The sequence below is a fragment of the Thalassophryne amazonica genome, chromosome 4, assembly GCF_902500255.1.
Source record: "Thalassophryne amazonica chromosome 4, fThaAma1.1, whole genome shotgun sequence".
In the NCBI taxonomy this organism is placed as follows: Eukaryota; Metazoa; Chordata; class Actinopteri; order Batrachoidiformes; family Batrachoididae; genus Thalassophryne; species Thalassophryne amazonica.
In genome coordinates, this window is record NC_047106.1 from 110115632 (window position 1) to 110132654 (window position 17023).

Below are 17023 nucleotides of genomic sequence, written 5' to 3' on the forward strand. Positions count from 1 at the left end.
TGCCTTTTTTGTGGGGTAACGCATGTGACGGTTCTCTGGCGTGGACTGGACCATTAAAATCTCCTCCTTTGCCAATTCGTAAAGTGAAGTTACAGTCCCTCATGTAAAGGAAAAAAAAAAAAAATAAATAAATAAATAAATAATAATAATATCCTCCATGTGTTGTTGTGGAACTGACTGATTAAACATCGTACCTCTTAACGCTGTGCAGCTCTCTGCCGAGTAAAGTTGGAAAGCTATTCAAACTTTCCAGAATCAATAACTTCAAAGCGAATCACAGTTTTAAATCAAATGACATGTCTTTCCAAATGTTGTAACACACACAACAAACCATAACCGGCAAAAAACACTTTTTTTCCTCCCAAAATGTGATGTCCTCCGTTCTTTACGAATTACATTGTTGTTGATGTGCAGCTGGCTGCGAGACGGGAGCTCAGGGACCATCAATAAATTATCATGGCGAAAGGAAGTGCTTTGATAAAAACTCAACAACGTCACATTTATGACTTCTACTGCCACCAAACTCACATTACACATCAATGAGCTCCTTCTGGTTGTACTACAGCACTGAGATTGGAAAAATGTACTGATCATATAATTTCAGGGATTTTTTTTTTATTTTAATATATTTGAATAAAATCTCAATAACCTTTTATTTATATCTTGTAGTGCCACTAAACTCACATCACACATCAATGAACTTCCTCTGGTTGTATTTTGGGGGAAATAAAAGGTTTTCGTCAGTTGTAGTTTTATTTTCTGTATTACATTTGAAAAGAGGCGCCATTTGATTTAAAACAGAGATTTGCTTTGAAGTTCTTGATTTCTGGAAGATCTAATCTTTGAATAGCTTTTCAACTTTACTTAGGGCCCCTTCACACATAACACGATTGAAGCCGACTAGCGCACGGAGGAGGAATTGCATGCCATTTGTTAAAAAAAACGGCGCTGCCTCTAACACCTCATACACACGTCGCTACACCTATTCACGAACACCAGTGCCCCAAAAGACAGAGTGTGCACTGTGAGACCCCATTCGATCCCTCTCGCAGAAGGTGTCGGCCAAATTGCAGGTGACACACACGAACATCCAATACCACGCGCAGAGCACTTAGGAAATGTGTGGCCATTCGCGCTGTCAGCACAAAAATAGTGAGCAAAAGACCACATTCGAGCTGTATGTGAAATTTGTCTAAGTGCCCTCATGAGTGTGGCATTGGAAAGCAACACACGTGGCGTGCCAGAGTGTCAGCTCCCCCCTCAACACGTACCATGCATGTGTATCGCGCTTGAGTTGCACCCCCCACAACACATGAGGCATACGTGTGTTTCGCGCGCCGCCCGCATCCGCAACACGTGGCGTGCCGGGGGAAGCACACGTGCATGAACTGCTGATATGTATGTACAGAAGGGGACTGGCCCAAGGGGAGTGGCCGCCAAAGGAGCAGCTGTAGAGATCTCTGGTTCTGGACGTCATGGCTGGGTAACACCTACCGTGTTTTGACAGACATGGCCTTACAAATGTCCACTGTGAAGCGCGTGTCTGCTTGCTGTCTTCAGTGGACATACATAAAAACATATATTTCTGTTGCGATGGGCTGCAGCGAGCAAGTACACGGTGCGGACACTGACAGGCTGTCCCAGGTGAAACGGACCATCAGATCATGACACGCAGCCTGGGATCTGAATGTCACATCACCCATGTGAGCTCTGTTCCACATGATGTGGTGTCTGTCCTGCGGCGCGCCACCCACAGGACACGTGTGCGGTGCCGGCTGGACAAGCCAGGCCAGCAGAAGTGGACATGATGAGAGCTCATGGCTTCATTCATGTCATGTCATGACTGTACATCTACAACCATGGGTCATCTACAGAGGAACAGGTGGTTCATACTTGTACTGTCCGCTTGATAAGAGGGATTCAATAAAATGCAGTTTTTTTATGGTGTGTGGTTTGTTTGTTTTTTTCTCCACAGTAGAGGTGCAATATGATGCAATACGCTCCAGCTGTTTTGTTTTTCTACAACAGTGGCGTAATGTGGTGCAACACGTTCCAGCTGCTCGCACTGTGCTTGTGCACTCTCGTCGCCGGTGTGTCGTGCACACCGGCGTCCCTCACAACAGCAGGTGGAATGTTTTGTGGTTCCCCATTTTGTGTTTGGTTCATGGATTTTCTTCCGGTTTCTGCGTCTTTTCCTCCCGGTGTGTAGTGGGCGCCTTGCATGGCAGCAGCCTGACATCGGGGTAAATGTGAGTCACTGATGTGTAAAGCACTTTGAGCATCTGATGGGTGATTCTATGGTAACGGAATTAAGACGAGGGGAAAATCTGGCCATATTTTAGCTCCCCATTAAAAATATGCTCCGATTGTAATTCTGTTACCATAGAGTCGCCCTGATGCAGATGGAAAAGCACTATATAAAAGCAGTCCATTCATATATACTTTTATAATTTACCCTAAATTATACCTGGTGTTCATATACTATTGACCTGTGAAATTTAGATTGTAGACATGATTAGCATCTTGAAACAAAACTTATTAAATGCAATTACTTGTAGTGCCTCAATACGCATGTACTGTGATGAGACTGTCAGCCCAAGGCTGAGGTTTCAAGCAATTTATACTTTCAAACTGTGAAAGGGGCTTTTCCACTATGAAGATGGTCAAGACCCCCTTCCGAAGCAGACTGAAAGAAGAAACCCTGGACAACCTCCTTTTCATTTCTATTGAAAGAGATGAGGCAGAAACGTTCAACTTTGAGTCAGCTTGCAACAACTTGGCCAAGATGAATAAAATAATTTATGTTACTTTGTTAACCCTCTGGGGCCAACAAAGACCAAGCTTTACTAAATTATAAATAACTTTTGAATGATATGAGATAGAAACTTACTTTTTTTTTTTGCTGAAAAGTTAACTCCGCAGACTTTCAAGCCAGCCATAGGCCATCTTTGTACTCCTCATAGAAGGTGTGTGATGACGTGTGCAACGTGAGTGTCCAATCGGAATTGGTTCACTGTCACATGGTTTTCCAAAATCCAATTGTAGGGCAGATTTACCTCACATGAAAAGCCAAAAACCGTTTTCAGGAGTGATATGTTACTAGTCGGCCCGTTTGAATAGCCCCCTGGGTGCTCCAATGAGTACATACTATTAGTACATACTCAGTGCGCCCTGCGCCATTACGCACAGTGAAAGTGAAAGCAGGAGCAGACAGAGAGCCTCTGATGACAATCTCACGTGCACAAACAAAGAGTATGTAACTATCAGGATTGCTCCACTAGTATGCATGTGAATGTTACTGGATAACTCTGTTGGTTTCTCGGCATAAAGCACTGTTTACAGTATCAATGGACAACAAAACGCACTGACCATTTTGTATATATTGTTCAAAATGTGCATTTGTGTTTATTGTTTGAACCTGTTTGTTGTACAGTCTTTCACACAAGACCTCAAATTACCTTTATAAAGTGTCAAAACAGTTGTTTATTATAGTTTGCTGTGTGCTTTGAATAAATTTGTGTGGAAAATTATTTTTCGCTTTATTTTTTCCTTGCCTATTTTTGATTGTAAACCTTTATTACACTTATAAAACACAACAAAACATATATATTCTGAAAGCACAGGTTGTCCTGAAAGAAAAAAAAAATAGACATAAAACTTGATTGTAGGATGCAGGGAGCGCTGTTAACAGCAATAACAAAACATTTATGCCATGTGAGTGAACTGTCCAAAAAATGCAGTCGGACCCCAGAGGGTTAATCAAATCTATGATAGAAATGTACATGCAACTGTTTTAGTTTCAATAAATATTGTTGTGAGCTCATGATATGGGTGTTATTGTAAGCTTAAGTAACTGACTGTCCAATTTTTTGGAAACATGGTATGTACAAACGAAAAATATCATGGTCTAATCCAGTTAATTCCAGAGCTATTTGGTATATTTAGACAGACAAAGAAGGGTCCTTATAAGCCCATAATGCAAAAGGCTTTTCAAGGTGATTTTTCCATTCTATTGTTCTGCTAAAAAAAAATCCTGGTGAGAACCCTGCTACTGTACCATAATCACAACTATAAGTAATGTCAATATTTATATTGTACAGTTGCAGGTACAGTTACTGTTGCAGTGGAAAAGTGCACCATTAGTGCATCCTTTATTTGGTAAGCAGGCAAACATTCCTTGCTGTTGAAGAAAATTTATGTGAGTTAAAGACACAGAAACAACACTGTCAACAATTCACTTTAACAAGCTAGAGCAAAAACTTCTGATAAGAACCAGAAAAGTAGGGAAACAAATAAAAAAGTCATCATAATACACTGCCACCTGGTGATGGTGCAGGGGATCGTCTTCTGTCCAGATACTGAGGGTTGAAGCGAATTGCAGGTCCTATGAGATATGGACGTTTGCAATGTATAATAAACCTTGAGCCTTAGAGTCAGCAAGTCTCTACAGTGAAACACATCAAAATGTAAAAATGACAAGCTCATGGGTTTGAAATACCATAAAACAGCCATAACTTGGATTGAACAGAGAGCAAATGGAAGTTGGAAATGTGACCTGGCACCTGGTAAAGTAACTGCAGAGTTATTTTTGTCGATCCACAGCACAATCAATCAATACAGTGAATAGCAATGCTGCACTGAATTACACTTAATAAATAGTTTAATCAAATGTTACTGTTTCTAGGTCTTTTTTTTCCAAAATTTGGATGTAAAAAAGAATGCAATTAAAAAAAAAAATCAATTGTGGAAAATAGCATTCAGATTTCCTGGTTCTACCTTTTATGGTGCTGGTTGGAATGATGCCTCCTGCAGGTCCTCCATAACCTCCTGAGACAATGCTGGTTTCATTCAAATTGGGTCCAGACACCATCACCTGCTGCAAGTCCTAAAATTACAACAGACTGGCAATCAAGATTATTTGTCAGAAATCTGGTGAAAAATATTTACAAAGAACCCTGCACCGTTCTACTACAATTGCCCACAGTCCCCCCCCCCCCCCCCCCCAAAAAAAGAAGCACAAAAACAGAATGAAACGGCTTAATCCGGCTTGCCTTGGGTTTATAGAGTGCAGACGTGGCAACTGCCTGTCTTATAAAGTGCAGACCTGGCAACTGAGTCACTTATAAAGTGCAGACCTGGCAACCTGCCTGAAAAACTAAAGTAAGGAGCTGCACCCTCGGCTAGAACAGCAACAAACACTGCTTAGGCTTCAAATTTTTCCCCTGGCGGACTGTAATCAAATAAGATTCAAGACGTACTCACGAGAAATACCCTGTTTAAAGATGTTTGAACATGACTGAAGCTGTCACGATTACGAAAACCCAAACGTCAACACGCAATAGCAGCGATTTTGGAAATCTGGATGAAATTTTTGAACAGTAAGAAAATTTGGTCCCGATGATGGCCACGACTACTACGCATATCAAGTTTGTTCAAGATTGACAAAGATGGATCAAGAAGTTACCATTATGTTTCAAAACATGCCCCGATTTGCTATTTAAGATTAAACAGGCGCTCTGCAGAACAGCCCCAAAACTCTTTCGAAGAGTTCTGAAAAATTTAAAATGTAATCAATTGGAACTGCAGCAGATGGGAAACACCCTACCCAGGGACAGATGCTATTACATTTTAGCACTGGCCCTCGGGCTACCAAATCACAAGTTTAGTCACCAGAACATATTTTTGGTAGGTCAAATGTAAATTACTTACAAGCAATTCAGAAAAGGCAATTTTACACAAGTTCTTTCTTTCCTCATCTGCTGTACTTCAGTACATGAATCAAACTGTGAAAGGGGCTTTTCTACTATGAAGAGGGTTAAGACCCCCTTCCGAAACAGACTGAAAGAAGAAACTCTGGATAACCTCCTTTTGATTTCCATTGAAGGAGATAAGGCGTTAATCATCTGCAATTAATAGAATTACAAAATATATGTATTTATTTAATTTCATTGAAGTTATTTGGATTGTCCATCTGTCTGTGTTCAGCATAAGTCCAGTTCTATTACTGCCAGTGTTCAAATTAACTGGGAAAATTCTTAGGACACAGAACTTGGAAAAGTTCAAAGATGGCTAACACTGACCTATTTTTAAGATGTTTCAATCTGTTCAGTTTTGTTTTTGCGTGGTGGGGGTGACAGCCCATCAGAATAGAGCTGCACCGTGACGTCAGTCTGGTTGCTAGCTGCAAACTCTGTTTCGTTTGTGTGTAAATATAACCGCTTTTCTCCTGTTTCTCTTCACTGCCATAAATGTAGAGTTGCTGTTATGTGTCCTTCTCAGTTTCAGAACAACAGTTTGTACCACGCTGGCAAATTAACCCTCATTAGCATGGAGCAGCAACAAATTCAACCCGCTGAGTGAATGTTAAAAGCAAGCCTTTGGGTGCATTTTGGATTCTATCATATTTTGGGTAAGAAGGACGTTCATACGATCAATTCAATATGCAAGCTGCGCAAAATGAAGGTCAAGCATTTTAGAAACAACAAATGCGCTGGTGCATTTCGCATGTCATCATCCAGAGTTGAAAGACGAACAGCTGACAGGAGCCAACCAGTGCACATGTCATCACTTTAACAAACTTCCAGTCAATTCTAAAAGTGCAAAAACAATAACTACATCCAACACCTATTTCATTTCAAAACACGTGTCCTGACAGCATCAGGACAAAAAAAAGAAAAGAAAAGAAAAACACTTTTGTTTATAGATTTGCTTTTATTTACTTTGTTTGTTTTTTTTATATAAAACTGCGTAATAGATAGGGGTCAACCAGTCTGCGGGACAGCAGCCTTCAGCACTGACAGGCTGAACTTGTGATGTCTAACAAATCAAGTAATGCTGTAGGTGAGACTTTGCTTCAAACTATAAAACAGTGATTCATATTTTATGGTGCGTTTACACATAAGCAAGATGCGTTACGAATGTCATTTTTCTATCATTCGTGACAGATACCTGACATTCTTAACGTGACTTAGAGCATCTGAATAGGTTTCTTAACCCCTTAAGGCCCATTGTCGCATATATGCTACAATCTCTGACTCAAATATGCAACTTACCAAATTGACCTGTATGCCCGTTGTCGCAAATTTGCAACATACCATCATTATTATTATAACATTATAACATAAAGTCATTACCAGAATACCCAATATTACTATCTAGTTTTTCTGCAAAAGTGAAATTAATAATCTCAACATTATTTACCATCTACTTAAAGGCAAAAACACACACAAAAATTTTTTTATATATAGCTATATAAATTCGGGTGTTAAGGGGTTAATAGTGCGTGTTGGTGCGTGATATTCTTGATATTCGTGGAGCATGTTTTTGCCTGTCAAAAAATCTTCCACGAATGTCACACACCACCCTCATTTCGTCTCATGTCGTGGAGGTCACAACTGAGCGTATTGATCCGTCTTGATGAGTAGTGATCCTTAATAGAACGTAACAGCGTTCGTAGTGGTTCCTGTGATGGTTCTTGGAGCTGTCATGCGTTATTACGAAGTGACACGGAGACTGTCAAGTTTTGACATGACTTGTAACGTGGCGTCACATTTCATTGCGCGCCACGACGAATCAGTGTTCCGTCACGTGCGCATAATTAAACTCGGTTCCACAGCGTTCAGTTTGATGCAGTATGCCGAAGAGGAACAGTGATGCAAAGTCAGCCGTTCCACAGTTCCTGCTGAAGCTCCTCAGGATGCTCCTGCAGGTGTTCTACCTGCTGTTGTAACCGATGAGCAGGAGAATGAGTCTGAGCCAGAGGAACTAGAGGAGCGAGAGGAGACTCACGTGCAGCCAGACATCTCTGCACCTCCTCCAGTCCGGCGGAGGAAGAAGCGCGCGCACAATTAAACCCTGCTGCACCGCATTCAGTGTGATTGCTGACACCAAGTCAGCTAAAAGTCTCATTTCAGTGCTCTTCAGCGCGCTCCTGCAGGTGTTCCACCTGCTGCATGTGCCTGATGTTTGGGAAAACGCGCGAGACGAAAGCCGCTTGAAGCCACACATCTGGCTCTGTCCGTCTCCTCCTCCTCCTCCTCTCTGCGCCACTTCATGGCACAAAGCCCAACTATGCATGCAGTCACAAAGTTCTTCTGAAATTGAATTGTTAGCAACAGTTGGATGAATATGGGTGTGTGTGTGGAGACAATTCATCTCATTCACAACGTGACAGAACTTAACGATGCGCCGTTAAGCGGAATAATGCGGACCATTATTCTTGACCGTACGTAATGGTTCCTGATAATTCTCCAGCAACATGTGCCATTAATCATAACGCGTGGTAACAGTTTGCAACAGTTCCTGAGGAGACTTGACGCCTCTGCCCTGAATCATCACATTCGTGATCAGCAGCCAAGAATGTATACTTCGTGGCATTCGTGACTTGTCGTCGTTATGTGTAAACGCAGCATTAGAAGCGTGGTATGGGCTAACAGCCCCTCAGTGCCCAAAGTAAGGGGCCATTAGCTCCATATGAAGGGCCCTTCTCATACATCAATGAGTCTATGTGAAGCAGAATAAATTAAAGAAATTCAAGATTTGTAATGTTTTGTAATCTACTGTAAGAGCACCAACGTGAGGCAATTTAATTTACATATGATGCAAATTTCATACTTCATTTATTCTATTTCATGTAATTTTATGCTATGCATAGGTCAGGAATAATGTTTGAAAGGTTAAAAATACATTAATATTTAATGGACATAGCATTTGCTCTCTTCTTCAAAACCAAATCCAGAAAGAATCCAGAAGGAAACTCCAATTCTCTGAGGAATCATGGAGCTTTTTGGGAACATGAAGCCTTTAATCTGTAAAAAAAAAACCTGTTGATTTCTGAATGTAACAGCAGCTACAGACACAGGACAAACTGTGGATTATTTAATGAAGGATTTTGATGAAGTTCTTCCATAACTCTGAACTGAAAAAATTTCCAGAGTCCAGCAGCAGGGAGAGACGCTGCATTTAGCTGTGTGCTGCAGTGGAGAGAAAGCTCATTTAAAAAAAAAAAATGAGCATGTGAAGGTGGAACTTGACGACCAGTAAGTTGCTACACCCAGAGCTGCAGAAATATCAGCCATTATACAAGTACATGGATGATACAGATATCTGCAAAAATGCTGAAAACTGTAACTTAAATATGAGTAATTATGTTTTACAATAATTTTAATATTGCATGATCATTTGCATTTGTTTTGTGGTATTCTACTTGCAAGTACACTTACAAAGAAATTATTATTAGTAGTACGGAATTAAAAAATATAGCTCACATATTCACATTTGTTGGAACTGATTTTGTGTTGACATGCCACTAAAAAGGGATGGAGGAGAGGGGCATTAAAGACTACTTTTATTATTAAAACTTTTGCACAGTGCTATATATATATATATATATATATATATATATATATATATATATATATATATATATATATATATATATATATATATATATATATATATATATATATATACTTTGAGGAAAATAAGTATTTGAACACCCTGCGATTTTGCAAGTTCTCCCACTCAGAAATCATGGAGGGGTATGAAATTTTCATCTTACAGTGGGGAAAATAAGTATTTGCAGGTATTCCCACCTACAAAGAATGGAGAGGTCTGTCATTTTTATCGTAGGGACACTTCAACTGTGAGAGACAGAATCTAAAAAAAAAACAAAAATCCAGAAAATCACATTGTATGATTTTTAAATAATTAATTTGCATTTTATTGCATAAAATAAGTATTTGACCCCCCCCACCAACCAGCAAGAATTCTGGCTCTCACAGACCTATTAATTTTTCTTTAAGATGCCCTCTTATTCTGCACTCTTTATCTGTATTAATTGCACGTTTGAACTTGTTACCTGTATAAAAGACACCTGTTCACACACTCAATCAATCACACTCCAACCTGTCCACCATAGCCAAGACCAAAGAGCTGTCTAAGGACACCAGGGACAAAACTGTAGACCTGCACAAGGCTGGGATGGACTACAGGACAACAGGCAAGCAGCTTGGTAGAAGACAACAACTGTTATGATTATTTATTAGAAAGTGGAAGAAACACAAGATGACAGTCAATCTCCCTCGGTCTGGGATTCCATGCAACATCTCATTTTGTGGGGTAAGGATGATTCTGAGAAAGCTCAGACCTACACAGGAGGACCAGGTCAATGACCTGAAGAGAGCTGGGACCACAGTCACAAATATTACATTAGTAACACATGATGCTGTCATGGTTTAAAATCCTGCAGGGCAGCAAGGTCCCCCTGCTCAAGCCAGCACATGTCCAGGCCCATTTGAAGTTCACCAGTGACCATCTGGATGATCCATAGGAGGCATGGGAGAAGGTCAGGTGGTCAGATGAGACCAAAATAGAGCTTTTTGGAATCAACTCCACTTACCATGTTTAGAGGATGAGAACAACCCCAAGAAAACCATCCCAACCACGAAGCATGGGGGTGGAAACATACTCTGGCGGTGCTCTTCTGCAAAGAGTACAGGATGACTGCACCGTATTGAAGGGAGAATGGATGGGCTCATGTATTGCGAGATTTTGGCAAACAACCTCTTTCCCTCAGTAAGAGCATTGAAGATGGGTCATGGCTGGGTCTTCCAGCATGACAATGACCTCAAACACACAGCCAGGGCAACTAAGGAGGGGCTCCGTAAGAAGCATTTCAAGGTCCTGGAGTGGCCTGGCCAGTCTCCAGACCTGAACTTTTTGGTCTTAATTCCACTCGCCGTGTTTGGAGGAAGAAGAATGCTGACTACCATCCCAAAAACACCGTCCCTACTGTGAAGTATGGGGGTGGAAGCATCATGATTTGGGGGTGTTTTTCTGCACACGGGACAGGATGACTGCACTGTATTAAGGAGAGGATGACCAGGGTCATGTATTGCAAGATTTTGGGGAACAACCTCCTTCCCTCAGTTAGAGCATTGAAGATTGGTCGTGGATGGGTCTTCCAACATGATAGTGACCCGAAGCACACAGCCAGGATAACAAAGGAGTGGCTCCGTAAGAAGCATATCAAGGTTCTGGAGTGGCCTAGCCAGTCTTCGGACCTAAACCCAATAGAAAATTATTAAAAAATTATACATTGTGATTTCCAGATTTTTTTTTTTTGGATTATGTCTCTCACAGTGGACATGCACCTAAGATGAAAATTTCAGACACCTCCAAGACTTCTAAGTGGGAGAAGTTGCAAAATCGCAGGGTGTTCAAATACTTATTTTCATATATATATATATATATATATATATACACACACACACACACACATACTAGCGTCTTGCCCGTGGGGATCCACAGGCTCTAGATTGGGTAGTGTTTATAAAATAGGTAGCTGACATTTTTCAAGGGTGACAATAAATTAAGCTTGTATAACAAGGTGGAATGGCATTTTTAGAACCTAAGACCTCAACAATTTTTAGAAAAGGAACTCAACCCTTTTATTTCCTGTTAATTATGTAATCTTTTAATGCTGATTTACTGTCTTAATGTACACTCAACAAAAATATAAACGCAACACTTTTGGTTTTGCTCCCATTTTGTATGAGATGAACTCAAAGATCTAAAACTTTTTCCACATACACAATATCACCATTTCCCTCAAATATTGTTCACAAACCAGTCTAAATCTGTGATAGTGAGCACTTCTCCTTTGCTGAGATAATCCATCCCACCTCACAGGTGTGCCATATCAAGATGCTGATTAGACACCATGATTAGTGCACAGGTGTGCCTTAAACTGCCCACAATAAAAGGCCACTCTGAAAGGTGCAGTTTTGTTTTATTGGGGGGGGGGGATACCAGTCATCTCCTTCGCATAGTTTTGATCAGGTTGTCAATTGTGGCCTGTGGAATGTTGGTCCAATCCTCTTCAATGGCTGTGCAAAGTTGCTGGATATTGGCAGGAACTGGTACACGCTGTCGTATACGCCGGTCCAGAGCATCCCAAACATGCTCAGTGGGTGACATGCCCGGTGAGTATGCTGGCCATGCAAGAACTGGGACATTTTCAGCTTCCAAGAATTGTGTACAGATCCTTGCAACATGGGGCCGTGCATTATCCTGCTGCAACATGAGGTGATGTTCTTGGATGTATGGCACAACAATGGGCCTCAGGATCTCGTCACGGTATCTCTGTGCATTCAAAATGCCATCAATAAAATGCACCTGTGTTCTTCGTCCATAACAGACGCCTGCCCATACCATAACCCCACCGCCACCATGGGCCACTCGATCCACAACATTGACATCAGAAAACCGCTCACCCACACGACGCCACACACGTTGTCTGCCATATGCCCTGAACAGTGTGAACCGGGATTCATCCGTGAAGAGAACACCTCTCCAACGTGCCAAACGCCAGCGAATGTGAGCATTTGCCCACTCAAGTCGGTTACGACGACGAACTGGAGTCAGGTCGAGACCCTGATGAAGATGACGAGCATGCAGATGAGCTTCCCTGAGACGGTTTCTGACAGTTTGTGCAGAAATTCTTTGGTTATGCAAACCGATTGTTTCAGCAGCTGTCCGAGTGGCTGGTCTCAGACGATCTTCGAGGTGAACATGCTGGATGTGGAGGTCCTGGGCTGGTGTGGTTACATGTGGTCTGCGGTTGTGAGGCTGGTTGGATGTACTGCCAAATCCTCTGAAACGCCTTTGGAGACGGCTTATGGTAGAGAAATGAACATTCAATACACGAGCAACAGCTCTGGTTGACATTCCTGCTGTCAGCATGCCAATTGCACGCTCCCTCAAATCTTGCGACATCTGTGGCATTGTGCTGTGTGATAAAACTGCACCTTTCAGAGTGGCCTTGTATTGTGGGCAGTCTAAGGCACACCTGTGCACTAATCATGGTGTCTAATCAGCATCTTGATATGGCACACCTGTGAGGTGGGATGGATTATCTCAGCAAAGGAGAAGTGCTCACTATCACAGATTTAGACTGGTTTGTGAACAATATTTGAGGGAAATGGTGATATTGTGTATGTGGAAAAAGTTTTAGATCTTTGAGTTCATCTCATACAAAATGGGAGCAAAACCAAAAGTGTTGTGTTTATATTTTTGTTGAGTGTAAGTTGTACCCAAAGGTCAGAGGTCAAGTGCTGCGTGTGGTAATGCAGTTCCAATTAAGCAGGACTTGATACAGCTGGGTTCTCAATGGTTTGATATCAGAGTTCATGCAGTTCTTCGGGAGAGTTCTTGGCACAGTTCTTTATCATAGCACAGTCACAAACAGGATGGATGTCTGTGATAGTGAGCACTTCTCCTTTGCTGAGATAATCTATCCCAACTCACAGGTGTGCCATATCAAGATGCTGATTAGACACCATGATTAGTGCACAGGCGTGCCTTAGACTGCCCACAATAAAAGGCCACTCTGAAAGGTGCAGTTTTATCACACAGCACAATGCCACAGATGTCGCAAGATTTGAGGGAGCGTGCAACTGGCATGCTGACAGCAGGAATGTCAACCAGAGCTGTTGCTCGTGTATTGAATGTTCATTTCTCTACCATAAGCTGTCTCCAAAGGCGTTTCAGAGAATTTGGCAGTACATCCAACCAGCCTCACAACCGCAGACCATGTGTAACCACACCAGCCCAGGACCTCCACATCCAGCATGTTCACCTCCAAGATCGTCTGAGACCAGCCACTCGGACAGCTGCTGAAACAATCGGTTTGCATAACCAAAGAATTTCTGCACAAACTGTCAGAAACCATCTCAGGGAAGCTCATCTGCATGCTTGTCGTCCTCATCGGGTCTCGACCTGACTCCAGTTCGTCGTCGTAACCGACTTGAGTGGGCAAATGCTCACATTCGCTGGCGTTTGGCACGTTGGAGAGGTGTTCTCTTCACGGAAGAATCCCGGTTCACACTGTTCAGGGCAGATGGCAGACAGCGTGTGTGGCGTCGTGTGGGTGAGCGGTTTTCTGATGTCAATGTTGTGGATCGAGTGGCCCATGGTGGCGGTGGGTTTATGGTATGGGCAGGCATCTGTTATGGATGAAGAACACAGGTGCATTTTATTGATGGCATTTTGAATGCACAGAGATACCGTGATGAGATCCTGAGGCCCATTGTGCCATACAGCCAAGAACATCACCTCATGTTGCAGCAGGTTAATGCACGGCCCCATGTTGCAAGGATCTGTACACAATTCTTGGAAGCAGAAAATGTCCCAGTTCTTGCATGGCCGGCATACTCACCGGACATGTCACCCATTGAGCATGTTTGGGATGCTCTGGACCGGCGTATATGACAGCGTGTACCAGTTCCTGCCAATATCCAGCAACTTAGGCACAGCCATTGAAGAGGAGTGGACCAACATTCCACAGGCCACAATTGACAACCTGATCAACTCTATGCGAAGGAGATGTGTTGGCCTGCATGAGGCAAATGGTGGTCACACCAGATACTGACTGGTATCCCCCCCCCCCCCCCCCAAATAAAACAAAACTGCACCTTTCAGAGTGGCCTTTTATTGTGGGCAGTCTAAGGCACACCTGTGCACTAATCATGGTGTCTAATCAGCATCTTGGTATGGCACACCTGTGAGGTGGGATGGATTATCTCAGCAAAGGAGAAGTGCTCACTATCACAGATTTAGACTGGTTTGTGAACAATATTTGAGGGAAATGGTGATATTGTGTATGTGGAAAAAGTTTTAGATCTTTTGAGTTCATCTCATACAAAATGGGAGCAAAACCAAAAGTGTTGCGTTTATATTTTTGTTGAGTGTATTTATAAATTTTAAGGTTCTTGTTATCATATACACACTATTATTTTAACTTCTATTTTGTCATTTGCTTTTGTATAGACCACAATGGAAATACGTGTTTTCACTTTCTTGTGTCATCCATGCATTTTTAGTGTATTTATTAACATATTTACAATTATATTATGTACTTACATTGAACTTACTAAATTAAAATCACTCACTGCACTCATGCTTTTAATATAAACATGACTTACCACCCTGCTGGAATGGTGCGTGAGTCCATAAAGTAGTTAGCAACATCCACTGACAAGCTTCTCCAAAAATATAAGTCCTATCAACGTTAACTGAACTGACTAAACTGACTAAAACCTTTAAACACCCCCTTTTCTACTTTTTTTTTTTACTAATAGCCCAATTTCATAGCCTTAAGAGTGTACATATCATGAATGCTTGGTCTTGTTGGATTTGTGAGAATCTACTGGTACCTTGTTTCCCATGTAACAATAAGAAATATACTTAAAACCTGGATTAATCTTCACATAGCACTACTATTATTCTGAACACTACTGTACATTCATAATCCATCTCTCTTGCTCCTCGAGTATGTGATATTTCTGGGCCACAATGGAAACAAGTGAATTGTGCTTTATTGTGTTATCCTGTATCCATTTACATTTTTTTCGGCAGATCTGGTTAAGCTTGAGATTTCAGACTGTATAACATTGGGGTAACAGTAGCAAGATATCTGACCGTTTCACATTTGGATATATTACTCTGCGCCCTGGCCGGTGTTCTGACGAGATGTCATTCCTGTCAACAGGCCAGCCCTCTGCGTAACTGCGCATGCGCAATATTGTCGGGGCGCGGAACTGTCAATTTATGTGACGAGATACACAATTTGACAGAACACCGGCTGCGCGTGCTGCTACGCAGATATCATAATGGCGCTGTTAGCCGAGAGTGAGAGAAAGTCGCGTGCCGACGCCGCTGCCGAAATGGGTGAATTTAAGCTACCATACAAAAGTATTGATGTGGATTCTGACACAGAATTACCGTATCACATTTGATGGATTTTCACATTTGATGATTACTCCGCGCCCTGACCGCTGTTGGAGCAATAGTGCTTCACGGTAAACCTCGCCGACTGAATTACCTACAGAAAAATAAACCGTGCAAATGATGGAATTGGATTAGAATGGGAATAACCCTCTTGTGTCTGACGATTTCCAGATGTTCATGCTGTTATACGGTTGCAAATATCCATTTTAAAACTCCTTTTTACTGGCTCTGCTAACGAGTCACCTGTAAAGCTCAAATTGCGACCGTATAATAGGATGAACATCCGCAAACCATCAGACACAACAGGGTTATTACCTAATTTACACGTATTGTATATGTCTCTACAAATAAAATTCAATCAATGGTGACAGAGCTCTTGTGCATACTGTGGCTGCAGGCCTGTCAGTAGATCGGTAACAACTGGCCTGACAGCATCAGTCTTTGTGCCGTTACGTGAAAAAGAATTTGCATAGAAGCACAGGGTGAAGATTAAAAACTGTGCAGATTTCAGAGGACACAGACCTGCTCCAGGCTGTCATCTTCTGCCAGGTTCCCCGTGTCTCCGTTACTGTTAATGGGGATCTCCATGGTAGCAGCTTTGCTCATGATACTGTCTGCCATAATGAGATCTCTGCAAACACATCACAAGACACTGACACAAACACACCATCACGTTTGCACTTTGAAAAAAAATTTAAGGAGAAATGGCTTTGTAAGCACACCAAAAACTGCAGCTTACATAGATGCTAAGGTGGCTAACTAATACCAGCGGTGCTGATGTGGCTTTCCTAAACACCGGAGCCAGTCGACCGAGGAACAAATTTACACATATAGCACTGATAAAAATACTAAACTGCGACTTTAACTATATCTATGCAACACAAAATCCATGGTATTTTATCCTTGTCGTTTACTTCCCTTGTTGGATAATTCAGATGAACATCTCTGCATCCAGTCCGATAGCAACGGGTTTAGTCATCACTTCAAAATAAAAGTTTGTTTTATTTTCAATACTGCTGTATGGCCAGCAGTTGCACTTTAAGAAGAAAACTTTCTCAAACAATCGTCTACATGTATGCTACATTATCTGATATAATTTTTCAGCTAAAGTGTGGCAGCGTACACTGTGAATGGATGCTCTTATTTTGAAGTATAATACCCTTCCTCGCATCATCGTCAAGCTCCCCCTCCCGCACCACATTCCACGTCATGCAATGCTGACGTTGCTTCATCC

The 17023-nt window shown here is 41.8% G+C and overlaps 1 protein-coding gene across 3 annotated transcripts in view; it reads right to left on the reverse strand.

Moving 5' to 3' along the window:
- The window catches only part of LOC117508619 (arfaptin-2-like), a 36114-nt gene extending 19291 nt beyond the window's left edge, over positions 1–16823 (reverse strand). The window contains exons 1-3 of one of the 3 annotated variants that reach the window (XM_034168417.1): positions 16529–16802; positions 16312–16420; positions 4777–4885 (exon numbers count right to left, since the gene is read on the reverse strand). In XM_034168417.1, coding sequence (XP_034024308.1) covers positions 4777–4885; positions 16312–16410 — 208 coding nt within the window. In that variant the 5' untranslated portion in view covers positions 16411–16420; positions 16529–16802. Of the gene's footprint in view, positions 1–4776; positions 4886–16311; positions 16442–16528 lie in introns of all 3 variants that reach the window. The other 2 variants (XM_034168418.1, XM_034168419.1) reach the window with 2 other exon arrangements.
- Between the last annotated feature and the right edge of the window lie 200 nt (positions 16824–17023).